This window comes from Stegodyphus dumicola, chromosome 8, assembly GCF_044657685.1.
Source record: "Stegodyphus dumicola isolate Sdum_Otavi_A_Nest chromosome 8, ASM4465768v1".
In the NCBI taxonomy this organism is placed as follows: Eukaryota; Metazoa; Arthropoda; class Arachnida; order Araneae; family Eresidae; genus Stegodyphus; species Stegodyphus dumicola.
Window position 1 is genome coordinate 116,075,151 of NC_140775.1, and position 18,779 is coordinate 116,093,929.

Sequence of the window (18,779 nt, forward strand, 5' to 3'; positions counted from 1 at the left end):
ATTGTTTTTCTTACATAAAACAACCGGGCTAGCATAACTACTTGAGATGGGCGTTATGATCTTTTTACGTAACATATCTCTAATGTGCCACTATATAATTTTTTCTTTATTCTTATCATATCGGTATGGTTTGTGGCGAACTGGCAGTGAATCTCCGGTGTCGATACTATGGTTAGTAACTTGAGTAAATCCTGGAATATCACTAAATAACGAAGCAAACTCACTTACCACTTGTCGGATTTTTTGTTGCTCTTCCTTAGGCAGGGGTGGTCAAGGTTTAACATTGGTGGTTCTGTTTTTTCTTCTCGAACTGGTTTCATCGTCAGCTTAAGGGACGCTTCGTTAAAATCCAGCGTTGCTCCTGCCTCTGAAAGAAAATCTATCCCTAAGATGATATGTGCTTGCAAATTCTTTACTATAAAAAACATAATCTTTACTTGTTCGTCCTTGATACGAACGTAAAGCGGTAATTTACCTATGCATATGCATCTTTCTCCCTGCGCAGCTAACACTGTCGTATTATCCGAATTATATATGCGGTATTTACGAAAATACTTCCTAAAAAAATCTTCTGCCACACAGGAACACTGCGCGCCTGTATCCAGGAGTGCGGTGGCTGGGATGTTATTCACCAAAACTTCAATCTTTGGAAGAGTCAAATTTTTCACCATCACTGTATTTAACTTGAAGGAAGATGGGTTTTCTTGGTCTTCGGATTTCCGCACCCTCCCGTCAGCAGAAATCCGTTTTAGTTTAAATCTTGTTTTTCCTTTCCGTGCTTTCCTTCTTTTTCCACTGGCCTTCAGACTTTTTTCCTCGATTACTATTGAACTGTCGACGTTCGCCGGTTGTTTTTGGATACTCGGGTTTCCTTGCCCACTGATTCGCTTTGCTTCCGTAGCCGTGTTTTTGACTTTGCTGTGGTCTTGGCGCACCAAATTGGTTTCGTTGTTCATACTGGCGTTTTCTTTCAATGTCCGCCGTTCTTCTACTTTCAAACTGGATTGCTAGCTCAAATAACTTTTCCAGTGTAGTCGGATTCCTTACTTCAATAAAGTCTTGTACTTGGAGAAGTAACCTCGGCAAAATCACTTGAATTATCTCAGGATCCGGACTGTTTCCATACAAGAGTTTGAAGACGTGAATTTTTCTTAAAATAAAGCTTGAGAGATTTTCAATTCGTTTCTGGTACATGCTGAAAAGTTCCGCTTCTAATATTGCACGATCTCTTACGACAGGGAAGGCTTTTACTAAGGCAGTATTGAAATTTTCGTAAGTATAGGTGGGACTTCCCGCTTGACCCAAGAGGCTTCTGCCGATACATTTGAACCAATTAAGCGCTTGGCCCCTCAAAGCGCTGGTAGCTAAGGTGACTTTCTGGAACTCATGCACGGGATACAGCATGAAGTGGTTCTCCAATTTTTCCAAAATACTGGTTACCGGTGAGTTTCCATTAAATGCTGCTTCTGGTTTCATCGATGCGCGCATGGTCTAGACGATGTAACCAAATCCTTCCAGGGCGGCAGCTGGCATTTCTGGATTCTGAGCCGCTTCTGCAGGCAGCACAGGTTCTTCTTGAAACTCGGCCATGGTTATTCTTCTTCGTCGGGCGCCACTATCAGGTTCAGTGTTCCTCCTTACTTGCTTTGGGAACATTAAATGACCTGACTCGGAACAGGGAGCTTACTAAAGCTATGTTCAATAAATGTGGGAAGTAGACAAGATACCCAGGAAGGGTATACGAAACCCTTTATTTTCTCTCTTTACAATGATTTCCGGACTTCGGAATACAGAAACCAACCACTTGTGGTCTGAACGTAAGAATATAAAAATATTAACTAAATTCTAACTAAACTAACTTTGGATTAATAAACAAGTGTCTACTTGAAGATTGGCCGTACATTAACAGAAAGGCCGTGTGTAGTACAGAGAATTGTTAACACTACGATATGTTTAAAATTATCAAGAGGATTAAACCTCTGGTCTTGAAGGCAACCAGCAACCGAGTAAAACTGCTATGGCAAGCGGCCTGCTCGAATTCACTCCTTCCTCTCTCTTGCTTGGCAAAAAGCCACAACTTAAGTACTTGGCGTTCGCAAGACAAATTTGCATAAATAAGTTAAAGCTTTTAATTCTGGCCGGAAGTAGAAAATAAGAAGTTGCCGGAAGTGAAAATAAGAAGTGAAGTAGAAAATAAGAAGTAAGAGTAAAGATTTAAAATAAAATAAACGTTAGTAAAACTTAAGATCCTTAGAATATAAGACTATGTTAAGAATGGAAAATAGAGTTTCACGTTAAAATATGATATCAAAATTAATAACTTCAAATAATATTCTACAGTCCTTGTAAAATATATGCATCACAAAAAATAAGAAATTTATGCACCAAATTCGAAAACAAAAGTAATTCTTCAAAGTAACTTTTTTTTTAATATATCACAATTCTGTAAATAGTCAGTAATGTATTTCCATCAAAATCAAATACCTTTAGTTTATTCAATTAAACTTCCTCAACACTGTTTAATTAATTGTCATGAACATCAAATTCGAAAACGGAAGTGTTAATTCTTCAAAGTAATAATCATTTAAAAACAAAATGAATTTTCATCAAAATCAAATGCCTTTCGCTTCTTCAAATAAACTTCATAAAAATACATCATCAAATATTCATAATTTGAAAGAATATTACTTCCTGATTAGCATTACTTCATCAAATAAAATTAGCTCTACTTACGTGCTGATGAATCACAACAACGGGAATCTTGCGATATTATTCAACAGGTTTCCACAGTAGTCCATCATTTATAGTTATAGTCGGTATGTTATATGGTAATCTAGGGGATTTAAAAAGTTGAAGGGAAGAACAGATTTTAGTTTAAGGGGTCGAAAGAGTTCGCGGGGCCGAAAGAGTTCGTGGGGCCGAGCCCCCATGTGGGATGAGGTTAGGATTAAAATAGAGGAAGGCAGTGGCATTTTAAAGGTATTTAATGATGAAAGAATAAACATGATTATGGTATGTACAGAATGAAAGGGAGTAAGATAAAAAGTTCTATTCATCATGAAACGAAATTATATCATCAATCAACATCGACGAGCAGCATAGTTCAGTTACATCCAACGCCACGTCATAACCTCATCGGAATGGAAGTCTGTCCATTTCCTCACGCAGCTTGAAGAAGTATCTCGCTAACGGGCGGCTAAAACCCGCCGGGAACTGGAGAAATTCAACCAATCAGAGACAACCGTTGCGCCAGGAACTTTTGGCGTCATTTTCCGATCGCCAAACGCAATTTTTGTGCAAAACTGGTATACAAGAAAGCAGTTGTTAATGTTATGGTAACTTGTTCGTATTTCTTGGGTAGAAGTAGTTCATTTGTTTTGGTTATTTTTTGTTGCCCTGATATGATTTAATATTTAATTTACTGTAGAAGCGATAAGTGAAGTATGTAAATCTCAATTTCGAAAACAAATACAACTTTATATTCCACTCAATTGGCTAACTCGATACCCAATAACTTTTCTTTACTTTTAAATAAAGGGTGAAAATAATAATTGATAAAAATTACTTACTTTGAAATTTCTGGGCTCTTTGTCTATTTGAAAATGCTTGTTGATATCTAGGTTCATATTATTTCATGTACTCTAAACATCGTGAAATTCAATAAAGAAAAATATTTTAAGAATGTGTCTTTTTTTTTTTTTTAATTTAAGCTACTTTTAAAACTTTTAGAAATTTCTCTTTTGTATATTTTTCCGTAGGCAAAAATCACATTAACAAAAGCTCCTGAAATAGAGAAAATACAATGATTATTCAGAGAATCTGTATATTAAAATGCTGATGTGGGATAACTCATAAAATAACCCAGTAACTCCCAAAAGAAAAAAAAATAATTGAAAAAATTAACATGAAACTTGTTTATGCATCATTCTCCATCAAAATAATTCTGTTTCATTTCCATTGTGTTATGTAAAAATAAAGATGTAATTTTTAAAGTCTTGGAATATTAGCACAATCAAGTAATTTTTATTCATGATGAATCTGTGGGGTATTTTACACTTTATATTACACCATATGTGTTACTATGTACATTATTTTCTTTCATTGCCAAGACTTTTCTGAATAATATGCAGTAATTTATCACCTTCATTAGTCTCCTGGGTTTGTAATTATATTTTAGGAAATCACACAGTCTTTAAGCTGCAATTTTAATTCCACTTGCTTATGATTTCAGATGTCATGTATTAATCCCTAGCAGAAATTCTGTATAAGTTTTCTTGAAATCCAAAGCATTTTCTTTTTCTGTACAAATAAAATATTCCAACAACAGCTATCACCATTGGATGCCTCTAATTTTTATTTTGTAAAGAGCAACAAATTGTATATTGTAGTCTACACATCTGCTGCCTATGTTCCTATAATTTGCTATCATTTCTGATTGTGGAGAATTTTCACAATTCTGTATTATGCATATTAGAGCATGCATAAAAATATTTCAATTGGTAAGAGATTGTATAAGTGTTTTCTTTCTTTTTTTAAAAAAAGTTCTGTATCAATGGTAATAATTTATTTAATTCATTATTGCAAAGCAGGAAAACAGTATCTTCTTAAGGGTAGAAGACTTTCATGAAGTATATGTTTAAAAGAATACGACTTCTGTTCAGGCGGCACAAGAGAAATATCCCATGCAGCTAGCCTGTCCATCAGTGTTCAAACTATTAGTGCTTCTTAGTCTTATCCACTCGACTGCTGATGAATACTAATTATGGAAGATAGTAATAATTTTTCTCAGTGTGAAAATTTTGTGACCATTTTATAGAAAGTTTCTCACTGTAGTCTGCTCCAGAATCTTCGGATGAAGTTATCATTACATGATATATCATAATTTATTCTTTATATTGAAACTGATTGGGGAACTTCTTCTTCTTCTTTTTTTTTTTTTTTTTTTTCCATCTGGAATAATTGTTCTTAGTAGCAGAATAACTGCACACAAAGGACTCTGTTTATAATTGTTATTCTCCAAGCAGATTTAATAAATTAACATCATTCAGTTTATTATACCAGTGTTGTATAAGAGTCAAAAACGGCTTTAAGACAAATGGGTGGTATCTGAGTATAAGTGTGCATTTAGTTACAATAATTAGTAATAATCATTTATTGTTTTACAATGGTTTACATTAATGTTATGTTTTCCTAATATCTAACATGTTAAATAACAATTCTATTTTGCTTGGTTTAAGGTTGGTTCCTAGGGACCAATGCTATATTTAATATGTTAAGAAATGACTGATGAAGTGTTAAATTGATAAAAACAACTTACTTATACATAGAAAACAAACACTTGAAATTTTGAACTTCAAGTTATACTTTGTGATTATCCATATGATCCATGCGCAAAAAATATTTTAAAATATAGTATTAAAAAAGAAAATTTACAGAGTTTAAAAATTTATTAAAAAATATTCATATTATGCTACATAATCTGATATTTTGAGCAATATATATTAAATTGTAATTTATCAACCTAGATAAAATTTTGATTAAAATATCTAGTGGTGAGCTATTAAAATATTAACAAAGAGCACACACTTTATTTTATAAAATTCAAAATACCAAATTATGTTTAATTTTTACAAAAACAGAAAACAAATAGTAACTGTGCATGAAAAAAAATTAAATAAGAAATATCATGGAAATTACATAAAATAGCAAATAAATTTCATGATGTGCACAATTTGTGCCAGAAGTTGCCTCTCACATCAGTTGATCATTTGTAAGGTTTTAAGAACCAGCAGAGATTTTTCAAAAATTTTGTAATCTGCTAAAGGTTTCCCCATTTAGCATTGTCTTTAAATCTAAAACTTCTTGTGAGTCAAAGAAGGTCTTATTGTGGAAACACTTTTCGTTAAGCTTAAAGCCTGCTTAGCTTCACCTCTATTAATACTAATAGTCTTTATAATAACTATACCTTCCTTTACACTATTAGAAATTCCATTATGCAGTTTTCATGTTAAAACCATCTCGATGGAAATCCTAAAATAATTTATTTATATTTCATGTTTTAATGTAAAATTTAACGTATGTTAAAGTACGGTTACAATATGCAAGACGTTTTTCCCTGGAATAAGTAATAAGCAAACAAAAAGAACAAAGGACAAATTGAGCAAAGGACGCGTGCAAACTTCGTAGATCTCATCACTGAAGATATCATAATGGACTTTTTGTACCCCATTTAATGTTGAAAACACCTAATATTACTGATACTAAGAATAGGCTAAATAGATTTCACTTGTATATATATCAAAGCTATATTTGCAGACATCTTTAGAAATTTCAAGACACTTTCAACTCAGATTAATTGCCAAGCAGGCTCATTTCCATTGTAGAACTGATGGTAATGAAAAAGCTGATTTCCTCACACAGAAAAAACAAATTTACTGAGTGCATTAGATTTCACTTTCTAAAGCTTTTGACAAATTTAATTTGTAAATTTTTCGTGCAGAGTCATTTCGAGCATGTAAGCGAAGAACTTGGAATGCTGTTCGAACAAATCCACCTGTGGTCCCAGGTTCTCAAAAATATATAGTTGTCACAAAATTTGTCAGGTCATGAATTTCAAGATTAAAATAAATCAAGAAGGCTTAGAATGATGCAGAATTTGTATAATTCTTATTAATTTTGAGTGTTATCCAATATCTGTTCTTCAAAAGGCCAGGAATAAAAACCTTTTTTCATTTTTATTGAAGAAGAGGGACCTACGTCAGTTATTTCTTAAAACTGACACAAGATTTTATGTTAAGCTGCTATTTTTGCCTTACTTTAATTTTATATGTTTTTGTCAGTTAAGTATGACATACTTTTATCTGCTTTTGAATGTCAGAAACATTAATTTTTCTAAACCATGGGTTGTATCAAAATAAAGTACTTTGGAAGCAGATTTAAGCAAAATAAGTATGTTTCAGAGAAGACTCATAAGTATTACAGAAATATAAATTCTAATTGTATTGAAAGCCTATAACTTTAAAATACACAATTACAAATGTTTGATATGTACATATTTAGTTATATGGTGCCTGTCCCCATACTGCTTGATAAGAGTACTCTAGCTGATGTATTTTGTGTAATATGTACATGACACATATATTTCACTGGCATGTCGGTTTCCGCAGCCACAGTAATCTTGTTTGCAGATCAGACTTAATATTGGGTACAAATACTTTGTTTTTCATTTACCATTTTATACAGATCATCAGACCAGATAAGCTAAGCAAAAGGTGTCCAAATATATAGTTAGGATATAAACCTAACTATCAGTGTTCAGCAGTCTTACCATTCATGGGCACTTTTTCAGATGATTATCAACTGCATTATATTACATTATAAAGATCTTCTCATTTTACACTCCTCACGTTATGCTAATGACAATTTTTCTAAAAATCTATTTGTTACATGCATTAAACCTTCACACATCCTTCTTTTGAAATTGGGAAAGAATTCCAGATTTTATTAGATAAACAAAACAATTTAATAAAATTTCATATTAACCTTTTTAAAAATACAGTACATTTGAGATTTTTACTATCAATTTATTCAACATACTACATTTCTTAAAAATCAAATATCACACAAAAACGTAATGCATTTTAGAAAAAGTTCAATCAAATTATTTATTATTATCTAGGAATCTTCTAATATATATATATATATGTTCTGCATGTGGCTTTGTTGGCTAAATTTGAGTACCTAATAAATACTTATATATATATGTATATATATAAAGAAAGAAAAAAGCAACACATCTTCTACACAGGCCAAATTAATAAGCCTTTTTCATGTATATTTTTTTCTTGATGATCAAAAAATAAATTCTTTCTGTAATTTTCAGTGCCACAAAATAAAGTGAAATGTACAATTTAGCATAAAACTTTTGAGATACAACACCGTACACCTTTTTTTGCGGGAACAGGCTAGAAATTTTATTACACATTTCACGTGATAATCCACCGAATTTTCCGTATTCACTACATTGTCTTTTATAGTAATAAAAGTTAGAAAACTATTATAAATTGATGCGAAAAAGACGTAATCAAAAGATACGAAAAGAGGAATACGAGCGGAAAATAAATCCAAAACAAACCCTTCAATTGCTGGCATAAAAATTGGTCGCCAAAAACAGTCTCCGGCGGTAAGCTTATTCTGATTGGTTGAATTTCTTCAGTTCCTGGCGGGTTTTAGCAGCCCGTATCTCGCTACTGTAGCTGTTGCCATATTTAGGAAAAGGCGAACGAGTTGTAGGAACGAATTACCACATAAATTATCAACAAATGTGTTTAAAGCCGCAGCTGTTGACTGTTTTCTTGGATTTTTATTTTTATTTTCGTATGCTACGAACTTTTCTTTATTTTGTTTATTTGCGAGAATATATTTATCTGTGTTTTTTGAATAAATATTATCGCAATCCATCGATTTAGTTAAAAGAAATGTACGTTCTCTAGATTCGATTTCTTTCTTTAAAAAGTTTAATAAATCCGTTATTTTATTTTCTTGGGCATCACGCAGTCGGTTAAATTCTAAAGCTATATCAGTTGGTAATGCTCTAATTGGAAGTTTAACATGAGTAGAATTCAAAGCCGATGTTGTCGAGTTAGAATGCGTAGAATTATTTTTGTATTTTCACGTATCTGTTTTAAATATTTATTTACGCGTGTTTTGCAAATTGAAATTTCTTCTTTGTAATTTTCAGTAGGCGTTATGTCTTTTTCTAATTGATTCGCGTCTGATATATCATCTTCTATTTCTTTATTTAATTCTAACATATTGCGTTCTTTCTCTGTGAACACTGAAAACAATTCTTCAATCAGTTCAATATTCAGAGTAATAACATTTAATTCTGTTTCTAATTTTTTAATAATTCTCATTGTTGCTGTTCTTAGCGCTGTGTTCTTCTTTATATTTTTATCAAGCTTATTCATTATCACATACAAATTTTTCACTTACCTCTTCTTCTTTCACTGGAATTCTGGATTTTCTAGCATCAGAAATTATTAGTAACTAGTACCGTTACCATCAGAGAGCATTAATTCCAGAGAAAGTGATAATCCGCTTCGTTATTAATACACACACATTTTATTTACATTATAATACAATGGTTACACGTATTATTATTAGGCAAATGCCTTCATCATTATTAGGCTAAACACCTTCGTTCTTCCATCAAACTAAAACTAAGTTATAGAATATCAACAGAGGCAAGACGTTCGGAGAGCCACCTAACGGCGCAAACTATCAATTTATAACAGGGAATGTGAGGCATACAAGAAACGTTTCGAGAGAAAGAAGATCATACACAAAAAGAAAGAACCTGAGCTCACAGCAGTAGACTTTCCAAAACTCATCCAAAACCAGGAATCTGCCGAAAAGAAAGTGCCGAGCTACAGCTACAGCGATAAAGCCAGACTCAAACCCCCGCCAGATGAAATGACGGAAGCAGTGTCATGGCTGCAGGACAAGAAAATTAGGAATTTCTTAAGTACAATTGTCGAAAGCATTAGAAAATTAAAGCAGCAAGAAATACTGCAGAGAAGTTTGCAGCGGATTTTGAGGCAGCGCTTCAACTGATGAAATTCGCGGAATCAGATGATCAAACCGCTAACTTGACCGAAATATTTGTAATTTCTCACTTTGAACTCGGTACTCTTTCGTCATTCTGAACTCAGAACTCTTTCGCATGTGACTTGCTTACTTCAATTTGCCGCCGACTGCTACCTTTGACAGATCGCACATCTATGGACTTGTGTTCCGCCTTCGGGCGAGGTGTTCTTACACCCTTAAAATAAATCTAACTACCGCGAATGGCCTAACACGGTATACATCGATCTTACTGGTAAAAATTCTTAGAAATTCACACCAGCAGCGAATTGGAGGTAAATTGGTCTTGGAGAGAGATACCAGGTATTCTGGCTGCACGCGTCCGCCTTTTTAGGCTACTCTCTCGTAAGCTATTATCACGCTCGGCCGTACTTTAGACCTTTGATAGCTTCGCAGTCTATTAACGTTAAAGGGGCAACTCTGTTAGAATTTTGATAGCTTCGGCTATACCTCTTTTTAGTTTAGATTAGTATTATTCTTAGTCTCTTAAGTTCAAAGCCCAAGTGTCGGCATTATTGTACACTCCACGACGGAGTTTTGTTAAACCTCAGTTGGAATAATAAAGGGTTAGTTTACCCTTCTATCTTGTTGTTTTCTGTCACACGAACTCAAGCGATTATTCGCTTATCAGTTCTTAAGATACTTCACTTCCAACAGTAACTTAGCAATTACAAAGTGAAGAACTCTACAATCTTAATAAATCACACGAAAATTCTGGTCTCCTCAAAGCGAAGGAAAATGGTAAAAATGCAAAATAAAATTTTTAAAATATTTTCCAATTTAAAAATATTTTTCTATAAAAAAATGAAAACACGCCCTTTAAAATATGAGGAAAATTAAAATCCTACAGTGAAAAATCTTTGAAAGTTCAAAATAATCTTAACACAAAACTTTGCTAGAACATCTTATCAAACACCAAATAAAAATGGTGTTGGTGTATTTAATTATGGCAAAGCACACTAGGGCTATCTGCCTAAGGGGAGGGATGCCTTCGTGGAGGACTTTCTAAGGGAAACTGGCTCGTATACACGTTTCACATGGGGAAAACCACGAAAACGCCCATGCAGCCAGCCCGTTCGCGGGATTCGAACCTTGGACCGAACTACCAGTGTTCAGCGACACCAAATGAAAATGGAAAAAGCAAAGTAAAATCATTAAAAATATCTTCCAATTTAAAAAGAAATCTGTGTAGAATTTGACAGAATATAGATTTGATAGAAGAATATAATTTTTTTCTATTATATATCGTTAGTCAGCAGAGACAGGCGAGACCTGAACAAGGCCCTTTTGATGAGAGAAGGACGAATCCAAAGGGGTTCTCTCCTGATGTAACGTCACGAGCGAGGGCAATCGTTCTAAGTATGAGTGTAAACACAGCGTACGATTAAACTAGAAGTTATGTAGCATTAAATATTCCTTAACTATAGTAAATTTAATTTTTATCAAAAAAAAAAAAAAAAAAAAAAAGATGTATCGAAAGCTAAGTTTATTTACTAGCTCACTTTAATGTTTTCCTTGAATTAATTCTGTTTGACCTGTACTTCTTAAAGTTAGTTCGTGATACAAAACAAATACTTTTATGATAAATGCAAGTTAAAGAGATTCCCCCATCACCATTTTTATTCATGTATATTTATTCATACATATTTATTACATATGCCATAACACTCATGTTAAATATTATAACAATCTAGTAAATTTCTTTTGTATCTTCCATTTTCAAACTATGTATCAAACACGAATCTCGTAATGCTTTATTAGATTAATTCTTTCTTTTAAAATAGACAAGAATAATAATATTTAAACAAATTCTTAAAAGTTAAAAAATATTATTTAAACAAATTCTTAAAAGTTAAAAAAAATATATTGAGCTCGAGCTGATACATATATATTTTGTACATTCACTAAGTTTAAATAGGAGTGTATTAATAATTATAGTCTACAACATATTAATTATATAGAATTAAATAATTCCTTTAGTTGTTATTTAATTAAGGTGTTAATTGAATTTCTACAGATGCCGCGAAAATGTAGCGCTGCGCGATGGAAGTCAAATTACTATTCAAATAAGCTTTAAATTTTTATATTTAGTGAAAATTATTCAATGATAAACAACTGGAGAGTGTTTTTATTTTGATATGCAGTATGAAGTAATAAGTATATTAGATTTTAATTTGTTTAATACTAATATAGGTGTATTCACAATTCTGGAAAACATTATGTATACATATATATGTGTGTGTGTGTGTTTCTGCATGCATTTGTGAATGTCAAAATTCGAAGAAATTAGTATATGTATTGTATATTATGAAGTTACATCTAAAATGATGGCCTCAGATTTTGTATTCATTTTATATGAGTGAAAAATCTATGTGTAAATCAAATAATGAAGAAATGGAATGCGTTTATATTGCTGTGTTCCCAGATAACATATTTTTATCTTAAAATTATCTGATATAAACAATTATATGTAAATAATAAAAAAACTTATCTGAGAAGTATTAACTTTCTGTTAAATGTCAATCTTTTGATTAAACCTAAAATATAAATTTTTGAAGCTTTCGAATTTCTGGGTAATGTCTTTTAACGAGAAAGGAAAAACACAGTTTCTTGTATTGCTTGGAAATAAGTAAAAATATTTAGCTATGATTTAATTTTGAATGCCAGTCACACTGCGGTTAAAAATTTGGTATAATATTCATTTTAACCGGTGTAGTACTATTTGATGTTGCAGTGTTTAATGCTAATGAACTGCACATAATAGTATGTAACAAAAATATAGTATTGTAAAGAATGTTACTGATTAGAAAGCAAAAATTAATACTATTTGAGAAACTCCTCTCAGATGCGACTACCATCGTCTAAGTGTAAAAGATCAGAACTCAGTTCTTCAATATTTTTTGTTAATAATGCGTACAGGAAGAGAAAAATATATTTGTTTCTCATATATAACTATCGGTGTGCCAACCAGCGGCCAAGCGGTAAAGTCACTGAACACTGGTAGTTCGGTCCGAGGTTCGAATCCCGCGAACGGGCTGATTGCATGGGCGTTTCGTGGTTTTTCCCATGTGTAACGTGTATACGAGCCAGTTTCCCTTAGAAAGTCCTCCACGAAGATATCTCTGCCCTTAGGCAGATAGGCCTCGAGGCTTTTCCATAATCCCTCTCTCTCTCTCACACACACACATACTATCGGGAATTCTGGCTAGTCCCATTTTTTGATCATACAGCCAGCTTGTGCCGGCTAGGAGAATCGTGGCTTGTGCCCTTATATTAATAATACGTTCGGCGAAAATAAAAGCACGCCTACCCAAGATCATCTAGGCTGATCGCCCCTGGCTGTGACATTGTCAAACGTTAGCTTCGGCCTTCTCCCATCAAGATGGCCTTGGCCTGAACGAAAAGCGCATTGTCAGTTACTGGGGACTGATGCAGTTCAAATGGATAGTATAGTGTCAGTCAATATAGTGACCAATATAGTCCGAACTGAAACATTAATGTCAGTCACCTGTGACTTTTATGGCGTTTAGACTTAAAATATTTCACAAATTTCCACAGATATTCCAGAACGAATTTACTGACTTAGTAATGTTTTCGTTCAGACATAGTTTCAGAATTTTAAAAGAAAATTTAGAGAGTAACGTATGCCAAAAAATGTTCGTTTTGACGATTTGTGGTTTCATCTTGTGTAAAACAGCATTTATTATTAAATTGGAAAGTACGTATTTAATAAAGTTTTGCGAACTTTGGATTTAAAGCTGCAGAACCTTTTGTTTTGAAATGATAAAAGCTAAATGAATATTTTTCTTATTAAAATTCTTGTTCTGAAGAAATCATATAACATGAGAAATTCTGCTAACACTATGAAGAAGGTGTGACTGTTACTCTTGATTAGAATTACTGTGCAAGTGTAAGTACTTTACTATATTACACTTTTTAAAACACAGAGTAAAAGATGGAATCATTGAAAATATGAAAAGACAAGAAGAAATTATACAATACATAAGAATAAGCAAACATATATTTTTATTATATTTTTATACATACATAATTCGAAATCCAAACTAAAGCCAGTTTTGTTAGCTCAATAATACATAACAGAAATAAAAGATCATAAACAATTTGAAAATCAATAAAAAATTTAGCAGAAATTTTCACACAGAAGAACAGAGAGACAAAATAAGTAATGCAGTAGAAGTAAAGTTTCATCTGGTACCTGCAAGGAGAAAGAAAAGAGGAACATTTGTTTTCATATCTCAAATAAAACTAATTTACAATTATGTAATAACTAGAGAAAGTTTCAAAATTAAAAACAGCCAAATGTTTGTAAAATATACGTAAAAAAAAGAAATGTTATTGCTTTGAAATGTGATTTATGCTCTAGATTGAAGTAATAGAAAATATAGTTTGGAAAAAATTAAAATAATTTTTAAAAATACTTTGTAATCTAACTTTTTACATTCCAGGCACCGGAAAGTCACCTGGACGAGTGTTTAAAAAAAAAATAAAAATAAGATGAAAAAGTAATTTGAATATAAATATACTCGAGCCCCAAATTACGAGACTTTGCATTTTATGTCGAATTTCTGAAAATCTAAGAGACACATTTTTAACGAAATTTGGAAACGAAACAAAGAAAGAGATGAGAGATGCAAAAATAATTTTATATGCATCAGTAAAGCTCATAATGTAGGGATGTACAAAATTCACGTTATGATTTTGAACTAAAAAAGAGTCTATCAACCAGCATTTTATTTCATTTATGGTCGCCTCTTACAGACAAACAGGTGGCGTGGTATGACAGCACACAGGACAGGAGGCAGTTGAGAAGTCCCTGTGGCAGTCGATCCTACCCCTGCAGCAAGGTAGTTTTAAACTCTAGGATGGTTCTGGAATGGGGATGGCGAGGTGAAGTTGCGCAAGAGCATCCCAGACATGCTCTAATGAATTAAGGCAAAGAGATCTGGTTGGCCAGTTCATACGGCGAATAGCCTCACTTGCCAGGTAATCGTCGGCCCTATGTGGGTGAGCTTTGTCGTTCATTAATAGGAATCTAAGACTAACTGCGCTCCTGAACATTCGAACATGAGTTTTTATGATCTCCTCCCTGTACTTCATAGCAACCAGGAAGCTTTTATCAAACACATGCAGCGTAATGCCTACGCAAACCATTACACCTCTACCATTGTAATGATCCTTTTCCCCAATGAAGGAGGGATGGTATCGTGTTCCAGGCTCTTTCCAGATACAGGTATGCCAATAATCAGTGTCCAAACTGAATCTCGTTTCATATGCATGGTTCTGCACGGAGGTCCGATCCAATAGACATATTATTTGCACCATGCTAAACGCGTTTTGACGTGTGTTGCAGTGAGCGGGGCGAAAAGAACGCGTCTTACAGACTTATCTCCTGAAGCCTTTAGACCGTGATACTCGGGTTCCAGGTGACAGAATGCAACTCACGTGAGAACTGTGAAGATGTAGTAATCCTGTGTCGTCCCTCTGAAAGTTCCAAATAACTATCCTTATTCGTCGTTGTGGATTTTGGTCGACATTGTGCAGGTCTTCTCGATATGGATCCAGTATCCTGAAAACATTTCCACTAATTGCAAACGACATCGAGCATTACATTCAGTTCTGTAACAACTCGAACTTGAGATTACGTTTCGTTACGTTATTCCACTTGTTTTACATGATACTTCACAAAATTTACTCAACTTTTACGAGAAACACGGCGAATGCAGTGAAGGAGTACGAGCACACAAATCGCCGAAAACCCCTCGTGAGCTTATAACAATTATAGCTTCATACACAGAGACACACGTGTATTCTCACGTATTGGACTCTGAATATTTGCATAATTCTTCGCCAACAAAATTAGTACCTTTGGTTCAATACCTTTCTTAAAAATACATACAGTTTTCAAATTCCCTTAATTTTGCACACGAATGTATTTTTAATAGTTAAAAATATTTACTGATAACGCATATAATATATCAACTGTACAGTTTGAAATAGAAGATTCTGCTGCTTCGTATGTTAGCCACACTTCATCGTATGGCGTATAGTTTGGCAACTCTTTAATCTAATTAAGTTAGCCAGATCCCTCATCTGCAGAACAGTCTTCTTAATCTGATACGAAAATTCACCCTCATTCTAGAATGCTATTTAAGGAGACTCTCTCAAGCTTTGTTTACAGGATTTGTTCTATATCTACGAGCATTTCATTCTTCCAACGACTATCATGATTGCTTTACTGGCTATGCTTTCTGTCATAGTCATGAAACTACTTTATCTTTTTCCTATTTTAAAGTGATAAAAAAAAAGGCCCACGATATAGAAGAATAGTGCACTAACTGGAAAATGAACATTAATTCCTCATAAATCAAAATTATTAATTAGTTATAAATAATCTAAATATTGTCTCAATAATAACTTGTATCGTTTCGGAATGCAAGTCCTTAGAATCCTTAATACTCAATGTTTAGGTATTGTTATCAACCAACATTTTATTTTCATTTAAACGCACAACGTTCTAAAGTTCGCGTTGTACGTTTTAATGGGATACTTAAGGAATTGCTTACAGATGTAGACCTCTCACGTCAAGATTGTAGAATTCATGGTAAAAATGCCGAATGACTAGAAGAAGAAATTTCCAGTCTAAAATTATAAAAACAGTAATTATTTTTTGTTGTATGAACAACCTAAAACTGTGGGATATTTTTTTACGTGCATTTCAGACAGAAAAGCTGATGTATTTTTATGAAAGTAAAACCATTACAACATCCTACCAAATAACGCTACCAAATAAATATCCATGGAGAAATGTGAGTCCCCGCACGTTAAAAATCCTCGCTTGAAGATGGGTGAACAGTGCCGATCCTAGACCGTCGGCCGCCCACGTGCAAGTTAAATTTGGCGATCTTTTTTTTCAAACCTTATGCTTTAAATTTTTAAATTAATTACTATCAAATACTTCGAAAAATCATCTAAATATATGTATGGAATGGATGAAAATCAAAGAAAGGAACATGTTAAAATACAAATTTTATTGTCAGAAAAATACAATCTACAACTACAATACATTATGCGTGTAAGTAGTAATAATACGTAATAGTACTTATTAATATAAATAAAGAACAAAGTAGCCAAATAACCATTTTGAATTTTTGTTTGTTAAGTGTATTATTTCTATGTCCTAAAAATAATTTAGAAAAATTAACATAAGACAAAGAAAGTAAAACAGTTAACTAAATGGCTTCCGACCTTTCAAAAAATTATAACAAGATTTTCCGAGCTTTCTTACAAGCGAATTCATCTGTAACATTTCAAATGTCTAGCGCTTCATAGGTATCACTTCAATAGAAATAATAGCCAAATTAGTAAGCCCTTCTTGTGAGGATGTTGATCTTAAAATAATTTTTAATAAAATTTAATTTTGAAAAACTTTTTTCACCCAAAGTCTTGCAACTTTCACCTGAAAGTTGCATGGTTGATTTAGACAATCTTAGACAATCTTCAGTGAAGATTGTCTAAATCGATGCAACCTTTTAAATGATTGGTATAGTCAAAAAATTCTAAGTGCTACAGATACATTGGGGAAATATGGTGTTAAATCCTGACTTGAGATATGATTCATAATTTCTAATGTCTTTAACCGGCAAATGTTGGGAAATAGATATCAAAAAGATAATAGTGGCATTGTGCAGAAGTTTAATGTCTAAATCCATGCAACTTTTTTTTCAAACTGTCGCTATCTTCAGAATGAAAAGAGTAAAAAACTGAATTATAAGAAACAGTTTTCCAACAAATCGAAACGTTCATCTACTGAATTGACGGCAATATGTAAAATTTGAAAGCAAAAATGAACTCTAACATTTTGTTTAGTGAATAATTTTGTAGTGAATGCTCCGAAACGGAGTTTTCTCCTGAACACATCTTCATCTATCCGGTAATAATTTGTAGCTCTGCAAAACTTGGGAGAATTTCCTTTCCAGGAAGAGCTGGTGTGATTATAGTGAAAAGATTGTGGAACTGGCAAAAGCTGTGATTTCCACGCGTGGAATCCATTATCTCAAAGGGTATCACGACACCAACCAATCAACCATGTGACTCATAGTGAAATTCGGGCTCTACTTCAATTTTCCCTGTTAAAATAGACGATTGATTGATAAATGTGGGAAAGCTTTCGTCATTTCTTTTCAAATTAAACATTTTAAGGGAGGGCTTCGAGCCCAGGTACCCTGTAGTTAGACACCTCTCTACTAAACCCAAAGAATATATTTTTAAGATCTTTTGAAATGATCGCAGTGCATTGACTTGACTTTCCCAGTAAAGAAAAGTTTGTAATTGTTTTCTTTAAAATATTCCATCTGTATGTTGAAGCTCAAAAAAGTTATATAATTCTTAAATGATGTAAAAATTTTTTTTGCAATCTCTCCATTTGATTTAGCAGCGTGATTTACCACTAAATTTAAGGAATGTATCGCGCAGAGTACATAAAAAAAAACCCAGTCTTTTTTTTTTTTTTTTTTTTTTTTTTTTTTTTTTTAGACCTATATTTTACTACGCATTTTGGCGCCGCTATCGTATCCTTGGGCCCGAATATTTTGAACATCTAGATTTAAACTAGAAAGTACATTGTCTAATAAAAAATTTAATAAACCTTCTCCTGTAGTATCATTAATCAGGTGAAATGCTACAAAATATTTTGGAAATAGCTGATTTGCCATCTGACATGTTCACACATCGCATTGTAAAGGTAATTTGATCGGTGTAGCTAATGTCTTATGTATGTCTTATGTCTAGTGTACAATCTATTAGGTATTTCTTACGCCTTCGTATAGTGTAGTCGTCTGCACGCTGGGCGAGTATTCCAGAGGTCCGTGGTTCGATTCCCGGCAAAGGCGTTGTTCGTTTTTCATGACTCCTGCTTCCAAAATATATCTAATGTCTCTGCAGTGGCGAACGAATTAAAAGATTGGTGGATAATGATTTTCCATAACCAGGATTTGGCGACTGGGTCTCCTAAACCCCAGTCACCCTTTAAAAGGGGGAGTATGTAAGGTATTTCTCCTGCCTTCATAGCATGCCTTCGTAGTGTAGTGGTCTGCACGCTGGGCGCGTATTCCAGA

General features: G+C 33.2%; 1 protein-coding gene across 1 annotated transcript in view; it reads right to left on the reverse strand.

Annotated features, from left to right (window-relative positions):
* Positions 1–13,654: 13,654 nt before the first annotated feature.
* Positions 13,655–18,779, reverse strand: part of LOC118193974 (uncharacterized) — a 223,074-nt gene continuing 217,949 nt past the window's right edge. The window contains exon 8 of the mRNA XM_085822327.1: positions 13,655–13,861. Within this exon, the coding sequence (XP_085678453.1) occupies positions 13,851–13,861 (11 nt within the window). The 3' untranslated portion in view covers positions 13,655–13,850. The remainder of the gene's footprint in view (positions 13,862–18,779) is intronic.